This window comes from Puntigrus tetrazona, chromosome 23 (genome assembly GCF_018831695.1).
Source record: "Puntigrus tetrazona isolate hp1 chromosome 23, ASM1883169v1, whole genome shotgun sequence".
NCBI classification, from domain to species: domain Eukaryota; kingdom Metazoa; phylum Chordata; class Actinopteri; order Cypriniformes; family Cyprinidae; genus Puntigrus; species Puntigrus tetrazona.
Window position 1 is genome coordinate 12,384,377 of NC_056721.1, and position 22,116 is coordinate 12,406,492.

The 22,116-nt window shown below is 36.9% G+C and overlaps 1 protein-coding gene across 2 annotated transcripts in view; it reads right to left on the reverse strand.

Annotated features, from left to right (window-relative positions):
• Positions 1 to 466: 466 nt before the first annotated feature.
• Positions 467 to 22,116, reverse strand: part of megf6a (multiple EGF-like-domains 6a) — a 55,418-nt gene continuing 33,768 nt past the window's right edge. For both annotated transcript variants that reach the window (XM_043224674.1, XM_043224675.1), the window contains 30 exons: positions 20,381 to 20,503; positions 19,865 to 19,987; positions 18,998 to 19,135; positions 18,530 to 18,652; positions 18,288 to 18,410; positions 17,109 to 17,279; positions 16,902 to 17,033; positions 16,338 to 16,466; positions 16,014 to 16,142; positions 14,790 to 14,924; positions 14,584 to 14,718; positions 12,443 to 12,568; positions 11,090 to 11,221; positions 10,777 to 10,905; positions 9,702 to 9,833; positions 9,501 to 9,629; positions 9,278 to 9,406; positions 8,834 to 8,962; positions 7,514 to 7,642; positions 7,238 to 7,366; positions 6,996 to 7,124; positions 6,790 to 6,918; positions 6,576 to 6,707; positions 5,830 to 5,958; positions 5,614 to 5,742; positions 5,392 to 5,520; positions 4,029 to 4,157; positions 3,818 to 3,946; positions 3,573 to 3,701; positions 467 to 3,497 (listed from right to left, as the gene is read on the reverse strand). In XM_043224674.1, the coding sequence (XP_043080609.1) occupies positions 3,340 to 3,497; positions 3,573 to 3,701; positions 3,818 to 3,946; positions 4,029 to 4,157; positions 5,392 to 5,520; positions 5,614 to 5,742; positions 5,830 to 5,958; positions 6,576 to 6,707; positions 6,790 to 6,918; positions 6,996 to 7,124; positions 7,238 to 7,366; positions 7,514 to 7,642; positions 8,834 to 8,962; positions 9,278 to 9,406; positions 9,501 to 9,629; positions 9,702 to 9,833; positions 10,777 to 10,905; positions 11,090 to 11,221; positions 12,443 to 12,568; positions 14,584 to 14,718; positions 14,790 to 14,924; positions 16,014 to 16,142; positions 16,338 to 16,466; positions 16,902 to 17,033; positions 17,109 to 17,279; positions 18,288 to 18,410; positions 18,530 to 18,652; positions 18,998 to 19,135; positions 19,865 to 19,987; positions 20,381 to 20,503 (3,947 nt within the window). In that variant the 3' untranslated portion in view covers positions 467 to 3,339. The remainder of the gene's footprint in view (positions 3,498 to 3,572; positions 3,702 to 3,817; positions 3,947 to 4,028; positions 4,158 to 5,391; positions 5,521 to 5,613; positions 5,743 to 5,829; positions 5,959 to 6,575; positions 6,708 to 6,789; positions 6,919 to 6,995; positions 7,125 to 7,237; positions 7,367 to 7,513; positions 7,643 to 8,833; positions 8,963 to 9,277; positions 9,407 to 9,500; positions 9,630 to 9,701; positions 9,834 to 10,776; positions 10,906 to 11,089; positions 11,222 to 12,442; positions 12,569 to 14,583; positions 14,719 to 14,789; positions 14,925 to 16,013; positions 16,143 to 16,337; positions 16,467 to 16,901; positions 17,034 to 17,108; positions 17,280 to 18,287; positions 18,411 to 18,529; positions 18,653 to 18,997; positions 19,136 to 19,864; positions 19,988 to 20,380; positions 20,504 to 22,116) is intronic.

Here is a 22,116-nt window from a genome sequence, read left to right on the forward strand (position 1 = left end):
CCATTTGTTATAATTTGGGCTATTCTCTGTAAAATTCAGGTATGCAAACCCCAAAAACTGCAGCAGAGCTCAGTGGGTTAAGAAGCGAGTGACCTAGTAGAGGGGGCGGTGGTGGAGTTGAGCGGGGTCTGTGTGCTCGTTTGTCGTCCCTTCGTTGAGCTGAAACCAAAGACATTTAGCTCCATCCAAACCACGTACAGGTCGCTTGATCACGTGACGTATCGTTTAAAATGCAATTTGATAGGCTAACCTACTCTTCATACGTATTCGGTGTTTTTGCCTTAATGTGTATTTTAAGTCCTTTTTTTGATGTGTGTGGAAATCTGTTACTATTTATTTATCTGTATTAATGCATGTTAAGTTACCCGAATCATTTTGAGCACTGGTCTCTGTTTTTCAGGCGGCCAGTATTTTAACAAGAGAAGGCTAAACGATTTTTTCAAAGCATTACGGAAGGTTTTTTTTATTTGTAGTTTTACCTTGTGTTAAATTTTTGTTCTCCTCCTGTACATTTACATTTTTTGTCCAATGGCGCCCTCTACTGGCTGGAAATACATCTCTACCCGTTAGCCTACTCGTTAGAAAAAGGTTTTAAAAATTAACTATTGCTTTTGATTAATTGATAGGTAATAATATTTGCAAGGCAGTGGATCATTTTTGCATGTGTTTTCCACATTATTCCAGATGTGTCTATAAAACTGGTAAATCGTATCTTAGACCCTTTTAAACGAAAAAGACAGCAATTTAGCGCTATCCTAATCACTGGCTAAGAAATACTAAATTATATGCCTTATTTAGTACTCATGCAAAATATTCAGTGCTGACAAACATTTGTTTAGCATGTTTCATCTGTACCAATAGAATACTGTACGCTACGCATTATGGCATTTTAAAACCATCAGTGGGGAATGATAAGCATAAGCTAAGGTTAACAGAGACTTTATGGAGTAATTTATATGTTATCATACTTAAACTTTAAAATAAATGCCAAAATACATTTCTAACACATCAAGGCCGTTCAAAATATTCTGACACTCGTTCCAAAACGAATGGACTTTTTACTGAATTTAATCTTCAAGGAGTCGCAATACAGTTGGCTGCATGTACATAGTATCGAATTTTAATAATGGCCTACTATTTTAATTATTTTAGCGTGCAACAATGCTTATGCTTATCTGGGTATGAACGTTTTGACCTGCAGTTGGAATGTAATGCAGTTTATATGAGTTTTGATTGTTGCCTGAGCTACATCGAGTCTTAGGAGACTGTTAAACAAGAAAAAAAGTGGAGCGATTATTAATATCTGTAAGGCTTTTTCAAGTAGCACTTTAACCAAAGACCGCAGGCTTTGATGGACGTGGAAGACGTTGCTTCGGTTGCCCTTAGCTGAGGGACATTGTACTGTCATTTGTATGTTGAGTCAGGCTGCATCCATCATATGAGCCTTTAGTGGTTTGCTTTCGCTCAGGAAGCCATAATATGTTGTCAGTAATTAAATGGTCAAATTGAGCCAGTTTAGTCATGTGGAGGATAAATAGCACTGAATGAGAAAATGTTGGTGTACAGTTTGTTTTTTGTTTTGTTTTTTTGCAAGAATACAAGGTTGTTGTCGAATGAGCCCAAGTTGAGTACTTTGCTGTAAAATTAGTCCAGTATTGTCAACATAACTGTATGTACAGGAAATCTGATGTTTTGAAGCTGATTTGATAAGATTTTTGTTTTGGTATGACCTACAGTATAATTATGACATTACATGTTAACTGTAATATGACCATTACTGTTACTGATATGCATTGAGTTATGGTGATTTCTGTAGATACATAACGGAATGGTTTAATAACATGTATATAATCTAAATATATACATATACTATACTGGTCTTAATGACCATTATCACATTTGCCTTCATTTATTTTTTCATTGGCAATTATTGCTTACGACATTGCGCTTGAAGAAAAATATATGTACAGCTTCAAATAACTGAAAATAAATTATTCTAAAATTCTTTAATTTTGTCTTTGTGTTTTATGTGTCTAAAAACCATAAAAGCAATACATACACACATAAACAGAATATTATATTCTGGAAAACCTGAAAAAAAAAAAAAAAAAATACCAGTTTAATATTTTCCCCTTTTTTGGTAAATCTAAAGAATACTAGTTCAATCTTGTGCAAATTTGCAAAGCAATGTCGATATTCTTGAGTGATTATTTCTGCCCTTTATACACTTTAAGAACGCACACAGAACAGCATATGAAATATCTCAATTATTTAAATGCAGTTATCAAAAACATAAAAAATTCAATGCCTGTTTCTACACCCCTTAGAGACGTTTAACCATGAATAAAACATTGGTAAGCTTCCAGAAAATCAACCACTGCAAAACAAAGAGAAAGCTTGCTTGCTGAAACAACAAGGTTTTAAGTGCTATCTTTGGCCCCACTTGCTTAGCTGCAGAAGTATTGAAATATACATTTTCTTAAAAAAAAAAAAAACTGACTAAATCACACTTTACAAATGCATAGTTATGTAGAGATGGTGCTGTACAAAAATAAATCTGTAGCAAAAACACTGGTTCAGTATAACAGAAATCATAGTGATTGTAAGGTTTACAGTACAGTTTTCTTTCAAATAAAATTGTACACAAGAAGTCAGTATACGAACAACATATTCATATTGTTTGAAATATTTTGAAATATGAGCAATATGTCAACACTGAAATATTATACACCGTAGTAACAAATTTGCTCATTCTACCTAAAATCTTTTATTACTTAAAATATTCATTAAGAATGATGTAAGATACCATTAGTAAAAGTATTGCAAAAATTCTCATTCAAGACAAAACCTGGGGTTAAATTGATACCGAACCATGAAATATGAGGTTACATAAATGACAGGAGAAGTTTGATTTTTGTTTAAGAGCACAGTGGCACTGGGATTCACTTCAGTTTCAGGCGAAGCCAAGAGCTCGATCTTGTTCAAAGACAACCTGTCATCAGGAGGTTCGATCTCCCTGAGCAGAACAGATGCTGAAAAACTCCTGTGGATTTGTCCTCATCCAGGAGGAACTTCAATATGAACAGTCTTCTCCTTCATGCTGTCCACTTTTCCTTGAGAACGTGTATCATTTCTTGACTAAGTAACGGATGTGTCCAGCTTAACTGCCACAAATGTTTGGCATCATGTGGTTCAGTAGACCTTTGTGTTCAAAGACCTAAAATAAAAAAACTGGCACACGGCTTTCATTTTAGTCAGAAGTTCACTCACAAGTTAAAGCCAGATCAGTTTACAGTCTGCTGGTATTCTGACTAGCCAACTTGCTGAAAAATGTGTACGTTATTTTAAATGGCTAACGGTGAAATGAGCTTCTCGACAGCTCGGCCCGACCCAGCCGTGGAGACAGGTGCAGCGGCCATTGCGTGGATTGCACTGACCTCCGTTGTGACACTCACATCTCTCCGAGCAGTCAGGCCCAAACTCATTCACTCCACAGTCTGAAAGGAATTCAAAAAGACATATTCGACTAAACAACTAAAGAAAAATATCAAACGAATCGGTGGAAGGCTTACCTATATCACAGCGAGATCCCATTTTACCAGGTGCACACAGACACCTGCCACTGACAGGGTCACATGGTGTGTCTCCGTCACAGTCACATTTCTGAACACAATTAGGCCCATATGTACCTGGATCACACTCTGAAACAAAAACAGTTACACACACACATATATATATATAGAGAGGGAATTTGATATGTATTATCGATAAAGTCTATATGATTTATGATCCACATCATATAGGAGCTCCTCTGCACCTCTATCGCAGCGGAGCCCTTGATGTCCTGGAGGACAGAGACAGAGGCCAGATCCAGGGTCACACGGTGCATTGGAACGGCAGTCACACAAAAGCTGGCAGCGATGTCCATGAAAACCAACAGGGCACGCTTTTGAAAAATAAATAAATAAATCGAATCATTACATAACTGGCTAAATTGGCAAGATAGAAAATTAGACGTGTTTTCTCACCATGCTCACAGAGATGTCCATAGTACCCAGGAGGACAGTGACACTCGCCTGTCACTTTGTCACAGGTGCCATTATTTTTACAATCACATATCTCCCGGCATTCAGCCCCATATTGGCCTCTGGGACACTCTGAACAACATGTTTAAACAGAATTTAATAACCTAGAAGCCATCTTTTTATACAATACAATAGAATGTTAGATTTATAAATGTATTACTTTTTATTTTTCATTAATTCAATTTAGATTTAATAAAAATGTCATTTATTTAGAACAAACTGCATTTAATAAAATTAAAATCAATTATATATTTTATTATAGTTTAATATATTTATTATAGCACATATAAAAAAAAAAAAAAACATATATACATAATATTATTAAAGGGGTCATATGATGTGGCTAGACATATTGTTGTGTGTATTTGGTGTAATGTAATGTGTTTATGTGGTTTACTGTTTAAAAAACTAATTATTTTCCGCGTACTGTACATAATCGTTTCTCGTCTAAGCCTAAGCCTTCCTGAAACGGGTTTCCTGATTTGTACAAAGCTCATCGTAAAAAACAAGGTATGCTCTGATTGGCCAGCTAAGACAACATAACTTAAAGGTTCTGAGTCAGAAGTGTTAGAATTGCCCCATAGCCTCTGTGCACAGCTAGCATAGACTGCTGCCAGATTCAGGAAATAGTCCTCCTAAATGCACTGAATGCACTTGTGTTGAACTGCCCTAGAACACTGATGTCTAGTTGTAGTTTCTTTTGGAAGAAGAAGAAAGCACAAAGAAAGTAGTTTCACTTTTACAGCACTACAGCTAGAATAACTGAGTAAATATTTGAGCGCTGTCATGACAACAGGTCTCCACTTTGTGAATTTGAAATCATATGACCCCTTTTAAAAAAAACATTTAATTCATTTTAGAATTAATTTTTAATTTATTACTTTTTTTTAAATCATTTATTTTATGATTATATAGTTTTACTTTATCTTATTTAAACAAAATTGTATTTAATATAATTCTATTATATATTCTATTATAATTTCATATTTAATATAGATCATTATTATTTTAAAAACATAAATAATACTATACAAATATTTCACTTTTTTACACAATTAAAATGTATTATAAATGCACTACATCTTTATTAATGGAATTTTTGTAGAAAAAATTGTATTCAAAGTAATACAACTTTATTATCATGTAATAATCATATATTTATTATAGCACATTAATAATTTATTTATATAAACATACTTTTGAAATGTCAGATATAATTAGAAAGAATTATCATAGTTTTGGCTTAAAGTTTTAGATCTGTGCCACTGTGTTTGAATTGTACTGAAAGCTGCATCAATCAGCTGACCTCTATCACAGCTGTCTCCTGTCCAACCCAGTCCACAGGTGCAGTTTCCTGTGACCGCGTCACACAGTCCTCCATTACTGCAGTTACAGCGCTGAGCACAGTCCTCCCCGAACCAGCCCTTAGCACAACCTGAGGCACAGTCACATCAGCTGATTTCATACAAACTCAGCAAAATATTACTTGATCCCTTCACCATCATTTTTAACTGGAGTACAGTCAGACCTTTGCCACAGTCTTCCCCTCGCTGACCCGCTTTGCACATGCATCTGCCTGTGACCGGATCGCTCCGTGCCTCTTTACCACACAAAGCCACTCGGGCACAGTCCTGCCCGTATCGCCCTGAAGGACAGGCTTTAGAGAGAGAGCAGTCTATTAGTCAAAAAAAAAAAAAAAAAAAAAAAAAAAAAAAGAGACAATAACTGTAAAAGTGTGACTGACTGATGTTGCAGTTTGGTCCAATGTATCCCGGTGGGCAGGTGCAGGTTCCAGTGCTGGTCTTACACACGCCGTTATTCAGACACTGGCACTCCTGCTCACAGTTGGGACCATAACGGCCTACAGCACACTCTAAAAAACACAAGGCATCCTTTATGCAACAGTAGTAATAAGGACTAAAACATTTAAACAATGGCCAATTTGACTACTAATGTCAATTTTTTTTTTTTTTTTTTTGCAATATAACACCTGCATCCTTTCATCTGTGAAGGCTATTTTTTTTTTTTTACATCTTACATCTCTTATTTATCTCATGCACATTCCAACCATGTTGTCTATTTACTTGGTAAATATTTTTTAGAAACTTTTAAAAAAGTTTATAAAGTGTCACTTCTGATGGCAGTAAATGGTGCAATTTTTAAATAAACAATATGCAATTTACAAATACAAACTTTTAGATTTTCATAATTTTATAAAAACATAATTATTCTTTTTTAGTTCATTTTAAGATATGAAACAAAGCTAAAACAAAATCTATATATTTAATTAAGACATTTGTAAAATGGTACCATCAGTTTTAATAAAAATCGACACCTATGACATAACAGTGCTTGTATACAAAGATACATGAGGGAATCTGACCTGTGTGTTTATCAGTGAATTACTTTTTTCCATATAGTCAACAATGGCAAATTTTGTCTGCTCCTCTCAAATGTATAGCATGTGACTTTTTAAGATGACGGCCACACCTGTATCACACTTGCTGCCTTGATATCCTGGAGCACAGTAGCAGACACCAGTGACGGGGTGACAGAGCTGATTAACCTCAGAGCACTGGCACACCTGATTACAGTTCAGTCCGAACGTACCTGACTGACACACTGCAGAGCAAAGGGCAGCCTGATCAGTGTTTAACAACCGTCAAAGACAACTGACCAAGAGTGTAATTATATAATCACTCACTTCGCTCGCAGCCGTTACCAGTAAACCCAGGTGGGCAGCCACACTCCCCGGTCACATGGTTGCAGGAAGTACCACGAGGACAGTGACAACGCTGAGAGCATCTCTTCCCAAATGAACCAGGTAAACAAACTGAAAGAGCACAAATGAGTTACAGTACTCTGGATCTACCAGCAGGGGGCAAACAAGATAGACTTTGGGTAAATTACTTTTCTCGCAGTGTGACCCTCTCCAGCCTGCGGGACAGGTGCAGGCGCCAGTGATGTGGTCACATGGGGCGTTATGATCGCACCTGCACTGCTGCTTACAGCCTGGACCATATGAACCTTGAGGACATGCTGATCAGGACACGCAGAATGGGAATAAATATCTGTTATTCCATGCGAAAATGAATGTTCGTCCTTATGGTCAGTTTTTATGACGACGACTGAGAAACTATGGTGTTTTTTACCCGTCTCACATCTTGAGCCCGTCCAGCCTGCTGGACAAGAGCACCTGCCGCTCTGTCGATCACACACACCGCCATTTTCACATTTACACTGGTGTTGACAGTCGACGCCAAAGTGTCCCAGAGTACATTCTGAACACAAAACACATAAACAGGGTGTTTGAAAAACTATATTTTCAATTAGGCAAATGCAAGTTGGTATATATTTTCACCGTTTCACCGTTTTTTTTATATTTAGAAATGCTGTTGTGTATCAAAAATGTCTGGTTTACACCTTACCCAGCTCACATGCCACTCCAGACCATCCACTCAGACATGTGCAGTGACCGCTGATACGGTCACATGAGCCTCCGTTCTGGCACAAGCAGTGCTGGAGGCAGTCCACACCGTAGAAACCAGATGGGCACTCTGGGGAAAAAAGACAAATATCTTCTCTTTCATGTGAACCTTCAGTTAAACGTGATTCTTTAAGTGTTAGCTGATTAACATTTCATTAAAATCATTTTATAATGGAATGTCTAAAGTTATTGTGTGTGTCTTAATAATAATAATGGTATTTTTTTCAGCAGCTGTATTATCTTACATCGTGTGTGGTCTATATATGTGACCCTGGACCACAGAACCATACACTTCTTTGGGGCTTCTCCACACTGTAACTTCCAGGATGTGGAAAAGACAGTGAAGGTGGACTCATCAAATTTTCACATTATCTACAGCCTGAGATTATCGCTGCTGGCACCATTGAAACCGACGTTTGGCATTGGCACGAGTGACCAAAAGTTTGGATGTAGCAGCCATGCACATTGACGCTGTGGAGCTACCGACTGTTTTGGTGGAAACAGGAGAGTTGAGGTGCACATTTAATTCTGCAGTGAGATGGGCAGCTGTGGTTTTATGTTTTTTGGACACAATCCGGGTTAGTACCCAGACATCCCTTTCAGACAGCTTCCTTACTCCTGTTGGATGTGGTTCGTCCTTCTTGGTGGTATGCTGACATTACCCTGAATACCGTGGCTCTTGATACGTCACAAAGACTTGCTGTCTGGGTCACAGATGCCCCAGCAAGACGTGCACCAACACTTTGTCCTCTTTTGAACTCTGATGTGTCACCCATAATGTTGTGTGCGTTGCATTATTTCAAGCAAAACTGTGCTATTACTCTGCTAATTAAACCTTCACTCTCACTGGTGGAATGTGCAATCAATGAAGACTGACCACATGGCTGCTCAAATTTAACCATGAAACATCCAACACTAAATTGGTCAGTGTTTCATTGTCCACACACACACACACACACACACACACATACATTATATACTGTGTGTATATATATATATATATATATATATATATATATATATATATATATATATATATATATATATATATATATATATATATATATATATATATATATATATATATATATATATATATACACACACACACACACACACACACACACATACTCTCTCTAAGTAACAATTTAATCAGATATCCAGGGATAAATGTAATAAGACATCAGATTTCTCTGCATGTTTTTGATTAAAAAAGTATAAACATCTCTGAGGATTGCGTGAGGACAGTTAAAAACACTACCTTGCTCACAGCTGCTCCCTGTCCATCCTGCTCCACACTCACATTTTCCATCAGCAGGGTCACAGATGGCATCATTGTGACAGTTACAGGTCTGACCGCATCCGAAGCCATAGGTGCCCGCTTCACATGCTACAACAAGACAGATATAGATACAGACAAATGCGAAACTCTATACACAAGGAACTGCAACGCGTTCTGAAATACAATGCCACCAGGTTTCCACATCAAAGGCAGAGCTGTAGCTTGCAGACACACATCAGGATGAGGCCGTGCTGCCATTCGTTCCTTCACATGCAAAGTGTGCCGATACACGGACACACAAACTCAGAGCATCTGTTTTATTGCTTTCCTTTTACCTTACACGAAAGACAAAGGGAATGCTTTGAACATGCGTCTTGTTACCATTTATTGTTATGGGATGCTGACCGCAGTAAAATGACTCACTGGTGTTGCAAAGAGGCCCGACCCAACCAGAGGGACACTGGCAGTCTCCGGTGAAGGGGTGACAGCGACCGTCATTCAAGCATTGGCACTTCTGCTGGCATTCCAAACCATGAAAACCCTCAGGACAGGCTGTCGAAGACATATATACACTTAAATGTGTAAACTGGACTAGTTTTAGAGCTATTATAGCACACAACTCACTACACCCCTTCTCCTCTCCTACGTTTTTCACAGTACGTTCCAGTCCAGCCTGGTAAACAAGTACAGGCACCGCTCACATGCTCACACACTGCTTCATTCTCACACTGGCATCTGTGACGGCAGCCCTGCCCGAAGAAACCCTCAGGACACTCTAAAAAACGCAATGAAAACATCAGACAATGGTAGATTTGTGTTCCCTGGAAAGAGCAATGGTAGCTCATACTTTGATCGCAGCGTGGTCCCGTGTAGCCTGCTTCACAGTGGCACTGCCCAGTCACAGGGTCACAGCTGCCCACGCTGCTCCTGCAGTCACACTGGTTGGCGCAGTTGGGCCCCCAGTGTCCCGCCTCACAAGCTGCCACAGAACATATATGCCCCATTACAACAAATAATTAATTCCCACTCTACCACTGAGATCACGTTACGAGTGGAGTAAAAGGACCAGATTTATTAAAGCAGTTAACTGGGTTATTTTCATTTTCCTGACAGATGTTTTTGCAACAAACTGCATGTACGTAGTGGATCCACTAATGCAGGTGATAGCAAGGGTGAGAAATAAATTAGACAAAGTCATAAGCTGACTTTTCACTTTGTATTTATAAGTCATTAATTTAAAAAAAATACAATAATGATTAATAGTTTTAGATTCAAAATGCATAAAACAATTTTTTTTTTACTAAAAATGCAAAACACAAGGCAGAAATCACTGTCAGTGGAGTATGACATATACTGATATATTTATAAAATAAATATATAAATCATTTTAAACTTTTATATCATAATGTTGACTTTATCTCACAATTCTGACTTTTTTCATAATGTTTACTTTGTCAATTTAGTATTTTTATCTCATAGCGGACATGTCATAATTTAGTGGTTTCATTCATAATTATGAATGAATAGAATTTTAACTTTAAACAAATATATATATATATATATATATATATATATATATATATATATATATATATATATATATATATATATATATATATACACAAAGAGAGAGAGAGAGAGAGAGAGAGAGGGGTACAAAACTGAGTCTAGTGCCAATGCATGAAGGTCTGGATTTTGTTATTTTATGGGGCATGAAGGGGTAAGACTGGGTAGTTGCCACATGACCAGCAAAGGTCAAACAGTCCCGCAGGACAGCTCAGTCTTATGTTGCATAGCTGAGGAGAAACAAACGTGTCATACAGTCTCAGTGATCACTGAATGACTGTCTCACATCTAGTGTGCTTTCTTTCGCATCTAGGTTCTAGAGAAACAACTAAATCTGATTAAAGTGTGACTTTTACCTTTCGCACAGTTGGGTCCTATCCAGCCGTCTTTACAAACACAGAAACCTGTCACATGGTGGCAATGCCCGCTGTTTTCACAGATGCAGCGCAACTGGCAGCTGAGACCGAAGTGCCCAAACGGACAGACTGATTAAAATAAAACAGGATTCACCACCATGACAGTGTGATCAACAGACAAGATAAAAGTTGAGGAAAGCGTACACTGAAAAACAGAAATATGCAACAGACATTTTCTCTTACAATGTGTGACACAAAACCGTGGCAGACTGATGATGCATGAAGATTTTGAAAATTAAATATTATATCTCACCATTCTGACAGAGACTTCCCATGTATCCCGGTGGACAAATACAGGTACCGTTTTGCCGATCACACAATGCACCGTTATTACAGGAAGGACATAGCTCTGCACATCCCAGCCCCCAGCGGCCCTCTTCACACTCTGAACATTAAAAAAATCATACAATCCAAAAATGTAATTAAATGAAAAGTAAAAAATATGAGTTAAAAAGTCAAAACTTTGACATTATTATTCATTGATTTACATACATTTTGTGTCATAATTTACTTTTTATCAATTTATCTCATAATTGTGACTTTGTGATAAGTTTTTACTTTGTCAATTTAGTATTTTTTATTTCATAGCTGAAATCATAATTTAGCAGTTAAATTCATAATTACGACATGTTAGCATGTTATAATTTTATCATTTTATATATCATTTTATATATCAACTATATAATAATTTTATTGTATTATTTACCAAAGCATATTTTATATTTTTTCTTCCATAGTTAAAAGTTTTATTAGTAATAGCTCATTCTCATCTAGACAGCAATACAGCTCTTGGATTTCATCAAAAATATCTTCATTTGTGTTTGGAAGACGAGCGAAGGTCTTACCGAATTTCATTTTTGCGTGAAATTGAGTATGTTTTATTCAAAATGTAAAGTAAAAAAGCATGATGCTGTCTGTGCCAAGGTAATGGCTTCGATTACTGGGGAATACATGAACTGGTACAAACAAATAATAAAGATAATGTATAAAAGTAAAAAAAAAAAGACTGTAATTGGAGACTGCATATAACATTCTCTTATTCTTACTTGTCAACATAGAAGTCCTGGCAGCTTCACAGCACACTTCACATTTAAACACACACACACACACGAACACACACTCTCTCTTAGCTACTGACTGTTCATTAACAGCCAATAGTCACTGATTCTGTGGCATGGCTTCGCTTCTCTCTTTCTGCAATACGGCTCATTATGACTTTTTGTATTTGTAATAGCACGCCTCTAATGGATTGGCTGGTGAGGAGGGATATATTAAAACGCTTATGTCTCTGATCTTTGGCTGAGCAAAATGCGGCTAATAATAGACCTCCAAAATCACAGCAATTTCTCCTCTCTAAACTACCCCGTCCTCTCCAAAACAGAACAGAATGAAAAGTCATTAACGGCAAAACAATTTTCCTCTCTTTTAAACATCTGCAGAGCAAGGAGAGAAAGCAGAGGTCAGCGTGTTTAATTTGGTTCAAACGAAACACCATGTAAACGCGATTCCAGGCAAATTTGGAATATGTCTCGAAAGTGTCTGGATATTTGGAAAGCGTCTCTGGTTTCTTGGTTTTTTTTTTGTTTGCAGTACTTCTTTTCCTTACCTTTCTGACAGCGTTCTCCTGTCTGCCCAGCGGGACAGTGACACTTCCCAGTCACTGAGTCGCATGGAGCTCCATTACAGTCACAAGGCCGAGAACATCCAACCCCAAACTGTCCCACAGCACACCCTGTAAGACATAGTACAAATAATTTGGAATGAACAGTGCAAAATAAACCTAATCCTGTTTGTTTGTACTTGAGCAGGAGGGGCATTTGGAGGTTTGTGGAAAATTAGCTGGAAATTAATATAACATTTTTTTAAGAACCTAAAACTATCCATATGTTTATACATCTATTTTAAGTGTGGGTAGAAAATGTAACATACACTAAGGTAAATACTATACTCATGTATTTTACAGTGACAATGCTAAAGACTTATAACATATATTTAAAAATGCAGTATTTCATTTGGTTAAAAACATAGCCTTTGTTATCATGCATATTTGCTATACAGTATAAAATAAATGTTTATTTTACATGGTTTTTCAACTGAGTCAACTGAGCATCCAAAGAAATGACTGGACAGGTCAAGCAACCACAGAGGCCACGAGTGAAATGCCGAGGCAAGCCAAATCGACTCCCTTCATAGCCTGTTGTTCCTAATTGATGGCAGCCGTAGCACTCTGATAGTTTAATGACTTCCAGGTTGTGAGGTTTGACTGCCAGCTCAGTGTTTCTGTCGAAATATTCTGGATATTTCCATACCCCCTGCCAAGTGGACTGGACTCAGGCATGAAAGCTGCTGGGGCTCTGAACATCATGGCAGCAGGACAATTTTATTTTATGCTGGTAAAAAAGCATATATACATATCAAATCAAAGAACTGACTGTCATCTGGCCCGGATATCATTAATAAATAAAAGTGCGCAGGTTCCAGTATGGCCACCTTTGGGTTTGAACTCTTTCTTACCTCGTAACTTTCTTATTCTACGCTTCTGTAGCATGTTATTTATTTCTCAGCTAAAGCACAATTAAACGGTATAAGATTTCTTTAATCAAAAAGATTCTTGGTTTAGTTTTCCTCTGCCATTTTCCAACCTCCCTGACCCTTTGTATTAAACATAATAGTTTTACTAATATCTATATGTGCAGTAAATTGACAAATTCTTGTAGTTCACTTCATGTTCATAGTTTGAAGATGGGGGGTGTATGCAACCATACTGGCATCTACAACCAAGTGACAGATGAATTCACACTAAAATACCAAATACATACTTTTACTGCATGCACAGCCTATTACATCAACAACAAATAAGGGCAAATTATCTCCTCCCTTTCTGAAGTTTATTTTGCTATTGAGCACTGCAAGGATGATGTATTATTGTATGCCTAAATTCAGAAGAGAGTTGAATTTACTGGATTTATGTGAAGTGTTTTTGGCTAATTTTTTGAAATAAGGTCTGTGTTTAACATAAGCTCAAGACAATGTCACATTTTATTATACAGCAGTAAAATCACATAGATAAAAAAAAAAGGTTTTACTGAAAAATTATTTTTAACAAGTGGCTAAACAGGACTACATATCAAGCTACATTATCAAGCTAAACAGGAAAATACTTCTACTTTTTACTTTTACAGCCTCATTGTATTTATAATCTTGCAAGCTATTCAAACTCAAACTTTTAGGGAAAATATATTTTAAATAAGGGCTGAGTTTTCTGAAGCTTAGTGATGGTGATGATAAAGGCAAGACCCTAATGTACTTAGTTCATAGCTAAAGATTGCTTTAAAATTCACGAAAGTTGTGTTTGTGAAAATTACGTGAAGATTATCAAGAAAAACAAGTTCATCAAAGACCCAAAAAATTCCTGTTATTCAACACATTTCCCCTTTTTAAAATCAGTTTTGTAACAAGTTGGGCTGCAATATTTATTCTAGATGTTCAGTTGAGTGAAATACAGGATCATATCTGTGTTAAGGGAGCACACTTTACCAGCAAGCCAGGAGATAAAGGTATTTCCATCATGTATTTCAGTGTTTGGCAGCTGTGTTTGGCCTGGCCTGCTCTTGTTGTTCATACTGTCAAAACGCTAGTCAGCAAAACTTTAACAACAGACTTTCAGAAATCGCCACAAATTCATGAAGCTCTTATAGCACGGTGTATTGCATATGGCATTTCAGCTAATGCGTAAATTTAACTCACTTCGGTCGCAGTGATCTCCGTGCAGACCGGCTGGGCACGAACGCTGACATTGCCCGGTCATGTGATGGCAAGACACTCCCGCTGGACACTGGCATTTTGATTTACATCCTGGACCGTAGTATCCGCTATCACACTCTAAAAAACAAAGAACAACAGATAGCACATGTTTGCCACACACAAGCGTGAAGGGGGCTCCCTGAACTGACCCAGGTTGCAGGTCTTGCCCTGATAGCCAGGCTTGCACACACACGCTCCATGACGTCGATGGCACTCGAGCGTGTTCTGCTGCACACACTGACACTCCGACGAGCAGCCAGATCCGTACGACCACTTGGGGCAAGCTGGAAAAGACATTGTTTAGGACATTCTGTTTGCAAGCAGGAGAAGCATCAGATGGTAAAAAGATAAAGCGATTAACCCAAATATGGCATGTTCCTAGATCGACATCTTTGTTAGTTCTGGAACTACAATCCACTGAATCAATGTATCAATGAATGTATCGATGTATAAATTTAATTTAAACCCTGAAACTAAATTTTAGGGGCAACACTTTACAATAAGGTTCAATCTGTTTACATTAGTTAATAAAAATTAACACTGACATATAACTGTAAAACATTTATTGAAGAAAAAGTTTTGTCATCATTTACTCTCCCTTAAATAATTCCAAACCTGTATGAATGTCTTTGTCCTGCCGAACACAAAGGAAGATAATTTGGAGAAAGTTTGTAACCAGGCTGTTTTGAGTGACCATTGACTTCCATGGTATTTATTTTACCTACTATGGAAGTCAATGGTGACCAAAAAAAAGCTTGGGTACAAACTTTTTTCTATTCCCTTAATCTTAGCTGAATGTGTTCACATTATTTAATGGATCCTATGAACTAACAATGAACAGCTGTATGTTTATTAACATCTCTAACCAAGATTAATATGATATGCTGTAATAAATATATTGCTTATTTTTACTTTATATTAATTAATAACGTAAACTAATATGGGTTTTAAATTAAGAAACATTTGATAGTAATTAAATAAGAAATTGTGTGACATTGTTTATGTGTTGATCTTTGTACAGCAATCAGATTTTGTCTATTTTCCACTGAAGATGCTCTTTCTCTATCAAAGCACGCTGGAAAACATGACTATCAGCTTTAAAAACCATTAAATTAGTTAAAAAATATTAAACTATCAAAATAAAAGGGCAAATAGAAGCAATAGCGGTCTCAGACATCTGGACCCCACTGTATCTTTTCCCTTTGATTTTATGGTTATGGTTTGGAATAGGATTAGGGCTTTGATTGCTTCATAGGAATGTTGTGAAAGTCCAGAACAGGATGATGATCCAGGAACATGTCTTACTTGAGTAAATCACACTATGTAAGTATCTCCTAGAGTTTTAAGTCGGCCTGATATACTGCTGGACTAACGTAGGTGACAAAATCTGCCGTAGAGTCCTGGATCACACAGACAGGCTCCATATGTGCGATGGCAGCGGCCGTTATTAGCACAGTTACATTTCTTGTTGCAGTGCTTTCCATATAGTCCCTTCGGGCAGCCTGAAGAACACAGAATAAAAATGAAACTCTGGTTTTGAAGATTAAGATTTACATGATCTAAAATCGTATGAACGTCATTTAAGACATAAAACACCAGGTGTATTTAACACCATCTAAACATGCCAACAGTGATTGGAACAGCAGATCTGGCACAGAAACACTTTCATTTTATGCTGTAATCTCGCAGTCACTCACCATCCTGGCACAGGTCTCCACTGACTCCAGGTGGGCAGCGGCACTTCCCACTAATCGGGTCACAGGTGCCACCGTTTTTGCACTTACAAGTGAAAGAACAATTTCTGCCAAATGATCCCTCTGGACAGGCTAAAATGGACAAAAGAAAGTGTTTTATACATGTATTTTAGACCTAATTATGAAAAGTAGCAAGTATAGGCCTACGCTACTGTTTAACAGTATGTTTTGAAAGAAATTAATCGAAAAATTTCATCGAAAAATCCTGAAAAAAAGCATCACAGCTTCCAGTATTAAAAGTATTAAACTGTATTAAACATTGATAATTATAACGAATGATTCTTGAGCAGCAAATCAGTATATTAGAATAATTTCTGAATGATCATGTGACACTGAAGAATGGTTTTAAATTAAAACAGAAAACCGTTATTTGAAATTGTAATAATATTTCATAGTAGTATAAATTTTACTGGATTTTAAATAAGTGCAGCCTTTATGAGCTTAAGAATCTTCTCGAAACATTAAAAATCTCAAACTCAATGGTTATACAAAACATGAAATACATACTTTGGTTACAAATGATTGCTGTCCAACCATCTGGGCAGTCACAGCCGTCTCTGTCACTGTTACACAGCCCTCCGTTAGAGCAGTCGTCACACGTCAGGCTGCAGTCGTGGCCAAACGTCCCATTCAGACACACTGTGACAAGACAAAAGTAAGGTTAACGAGAAGCAAGAGCCATTGATAATAAAGACATTTGACATAACAACAAACCAAATTTCTCAGAGAGGGTGCTCTCAGCCCGTAGCTCTCCAAAGCCGTCGTCATCCTCATAGTCGTGAAAACGCTCCAGGGGTTGTGGGAAGTCCTGAAGGAGAGTGAGATGAAGTAGAGGTCGCTCAACCACCACTGGACTGGACAATTCCTCAACCGCTCTCTCCAGGGCTACAAAGAACACAGAGAGAGAAGTAGATACATGAGACAGCGTCGCCTTGCTCTTACACAACTATGCAAGTAATAATGTTGTTATTATTATAAAATCAGCCTTGACAAGATGATTAGATGTTGCTGGCTTATTGGATGAATATTTATAAAATACCTGATGCACATTCATTATTCACATGCCCTTTAGTTTTCACAAAGTGGTTGCTAGTCTTTGCAACAAGTAATTGCAGCCAAAATAAGAGTTTTTGTTTACATAGTATATATGTGTGTACTGAGCATGTTTATATATTCAATTATATTATTATAAATATACATTTAAATGAATGCAAATAAATATATTTCAAAATATATATTGTATGTGTGTACATTTATATAGACATACAGACAGATTATGTAAACAAAAACTTTGCCAGCACTAAACAATATTAATTATGTATATATACAACGCCAAAATAAAAGACAAACTACTATAAATCACACTACCAAACAATACTTATTTCTCAATATCATCTTATCATCGTATAATTAAAAACATTAATACAAATACAAAATACACAATTAAACAATTCAAATCAAAAGTTGTGCAATAAAGGACTGTAGGAAATCAAAGCACAATTTTGTAGAAAATTAATTAAAAAGTTTATTTTACTTTATTATAAATTTATTTACAAAACTTTTGACTCTGATTGGTCTTTATTCTGAGAAAAATTGTGTATTCTGAGAAATAAATAAATAAATAAAATATATATATATATATATATATATATATATATATATATATATATATATATATATATATATACATACAGTATATATATACACATATATACTGTTTAGAATATGTTTATACTCTGCTTTAACAGTCTCTTTCTACTAAAATAAAATGCCCACAGACTGTTGTGACTGATCAGTCAGGATTGAGTATTCCAGAAAGCAGTGTATAACACCATCCTAATGCACACCACATACAGTAACTGATATCCATTGTGCCCCCCAGAGTGTACTTACGAATACAAGAGTGTCTATCTTCAGCAAGCCGGTTTCCAAACTCACAGAAGCAGTGATATGAGCCAGCTGTGTTCTGACAAGTGTGCTCACAGCCCCCATTATCAGAAAGGCACTCATCCACATCTAGACACCAGTGGAAAACGCAACACTCTTTATACAATGCAACTACACTATGATGTAACTAGTGCTGTTTATTATTATATAGCACATTGCCAGTAACTGAGATGTCTCCTATGCAATACCGTCACATCCACATCCATCAGCGTTCAGTCTGTATCCTGCCCTGCAGTAGCACTCATAACCTCCGGGGTAGTTTGTGCAGTCCTGCTCACAGCATGAAGTTCCCTCCTCGCATTCTTCCAGATCTAAAACAAAAAAAAAAGCAGTACAGGAAGCGAGGCCACGAGCCATCGGTGTGTATTAGGACTCTCAAGACCGAGTATTTACATAAGCACATTTCCAGTTATGAAGAGGGGTCATTATTTGGAGAGAACCTTCAGGGCACAGCCAGAAAAACACAAGCCCTACAACTGCGGAGATCCAGCTGGCTGACATTTGTTTTTGCAGGAAATAGTCATTAATATTGTTTGAGGAATGATTTTAAAGGTTTATCAGTGCAGCTGGTTGCAGGCTGAATCCAAGAGATGGATTTCATTGGAGTTATTCTGTAAAACGTATTTATGTATATGTCTGTACACCTGCAAACCCACCTAAACAGGTTTTGAGGTCCTCGGAGAGCTGATAACCCTGGTTACAGCTGCAGACCGGTCCAAGTGTGCCGTGCTGACAGTGGTGTGAACAGCCACCATTATCTGAGTCACAGCTATTAACAATCTCTATTTCAATACCTGCAGAGAGTCAATGATAAAAAGAAACAAGTGTTCAAAAATGACTATGAACATACAGTAGCATTAACATGACTGAATTAGATAATAAAAATGGTCGTTTTTCAGAAGTTTTGTACATGTTCAGATAAGAAATTCAGATAAGTTTCGATCCTTACATTATTTACAGGTAATTTTGTGGCTCATTAACTATTTAATTGCTAAACAAGTAATATAGACTATCATTCAAAGGTCTGAGGTAAGATTTTAAAGAAATTAATACTTTTATTATTAAATTTATTAAAGTAACATTAATGAGATCGATAGATTTCAAATGAATGCTGTTCCTTTGAATGTGTTTTAGAATAATTTAAAAACACCATATGCACAAAAATACTGATATTTACACTGATGATAAAAATGTTTCTTAAACACCATGTAAGCATATTATAATGTTTTTTAAAAGACACTGAAGACTGATGAAAATTCAGCTTTGCCATCACAGGAATAAATCATTTTAAAATATGCAATGTTATTTTTTTAAATATTGTGTTTTATTGTATTTATGATCAAGTAAATGCATTGAAAAAAAGAGTTCTCTCAAAAACATTAAACACTAAGCCCGCCAAATTAAACTATTTTTCACTTTGGTATCGATATGTCAACTTGACACACTTGAATCTCTACTTTTTGGGACCACTGTAGCATGTTTCCGTGCTTCTCTGATCCGTAATTAAGTTCAAGGTAACTCACGGTAGCATTTCCTGCCATCAGAGCCCAGCTCGTATCCTGGATTGCAGATGCATGAGAATGAGCCCGGAGTGTTTCTGCAACTGTGAGCACACGCCGCCAATCCTGTCTCACACTCATCGACATCTGAAACACACCAATTACTACTTACTGATGACATGTGGCCTTTTTCTATTTATACAGAGATCTAATGAGTCGAGTCAAATTTCAGCCTCTTACAATTACTTAAATGAAAATCAATGAGTGCAACCTCTCAAGCGCTAACAGGTTCCATCATGGACTTCAGAGTGGAAATCTCTGTTCACTGTCTCACTTAGATGAACCATGTTCTACAGCTTTCAGCCGTCTAATCAAACACAGTGCTTCCACTGTTCTCACACCATGGGAAAGAAACTACTTTAAAAACTTTGGAAAAAGAGGATCCAGCAGATGAGAGGCCATTTAATACTTTCCATGACAGTGTAACTGAACCCCAGCGCGGTGGAAAAGCCCTTCACTGCTGCTGTCAGAAGCTTTTACCTTCACAGCTCTTCTGGTCCGGGTCCAGCGCGAAGCCTTGGTGACAGCTGCACACAGCATGACCGCCATCGCTGCGACATAAGTGCACGCAGCCGCCGTTCCTCTCCGCACATGGGTTCCTCACTGAAACACATGCCGTTTGAGTCAGATCTTATAAGTCATTTCGCTGGCTGGCTCCCTCACGCACACAAACTCTTATTATCTTGTCAACACAGTCCATGTAATACACATACATGATTTCTGCAGTCTAAATTCCCATACCTCCTTGGCCAGCTTTGCTGCTTCAGTCCCATTATGACATAAAACACATCATACATATACAACGCAGTTTTGAGACCCTTTGGAGGATAGATTTTATCCAGAATAAATAAGAAAAGAAAAACGTATGGCGTCATATACTGCGTTTGGAGAACAGCAAGTAGTGTCAGGTTTATACCAGCCATAAACTTACTTTTCAACACGTTTTTATAGATGAGTACAGTGAGCAAATCAGGGTCATACAATCTTTTTAAAATAAAGAAAAATACACATTGACTAAGTACTAATAATACTCTCATAATTGCATGTCTTTTGGAAGTACTTTATTGGTGAAACATATAAATACTTTGAATATGATAGTCATTAGTGATATAGTTTTTACCGTGCAGTCCATTGGTGGGGATTTTACAGTGATTCGTTCTGCATATTACACCACTAGATGGCAACAAGGGACTGTTTTCATGAGTAAATCACTGATTCAATTGCTGAACCGATTCATTCGACAGTGATTTATTAAAAAATTTAATAAATGGCTCTGACTGTCCAAATATGTCTATAGACATACTTTCTTATAGTTTGTAAGCTCTTCATTAGATATAATGTAAACTCAGACTGTATGTGATTTTGGACAAAGCTACTGTTTTTCAGAGCCACTGAATCATTCACTTAAGTGATTCATTCAAAATCACAAATTCACTTGCTCAGAGTTGGGTATAACTTCTAAATTCTGTTTTTATTTTAAGCTGAAATAATTTTTGTTACTCAATATTAGCATCTTGCTAATTTAACTGTTAAAAAGGTGGTTTCACAATCATGTTCGTCTAAATATCAGTACTCATACACCTTATTAACACAGAAAGAATCTATTTCCTACAAATGTGCAAAGATCCCAATTCACTATAGGTGAATAACCAGAAAAATAACACATTTTCATTTAAATTGTACAAATATTTATCATCCCTAACCATGCAACAAATCAATGTGCTATAGTATTACCATCGCTGTAGCGCTGCACAGCAATAGTAGTGTTTTTTAAAACTGTCTAAATATTAAACTAGCACAGAGACTGTTGTCCCAGGACTCATCTGTACTTTGATCACAAGAGTACGAAAACAGTTTAATAGCAACATTATCCATTTGTTGAATTGTTCTGCTCTCTCATGAACACACACAGATGCTAGCATGTTTTTTATCAGTGTCAGAGAGATACTAATTATACAAAAAGACGCACATTCTCTCTGTCCCTTGTTCTTTCCTCTTGTCTTCACCTAACTCTCAGTGGTAACACATCATAGGGGAACCATTGGCTCTGGTGAGTGTCAGGACATTGGATCTGCGGGGCTGTGTACGGTGAATGTGAATTTTGGCAGACACACTGGAATTGACACAGTGTTCGCCAAGATGATGATGCTGTAGGCTGAATAATATAAGTGTTTCTCTGTGAAAACGGCTATTTAAAGCAGGCCAAAATGCACAGC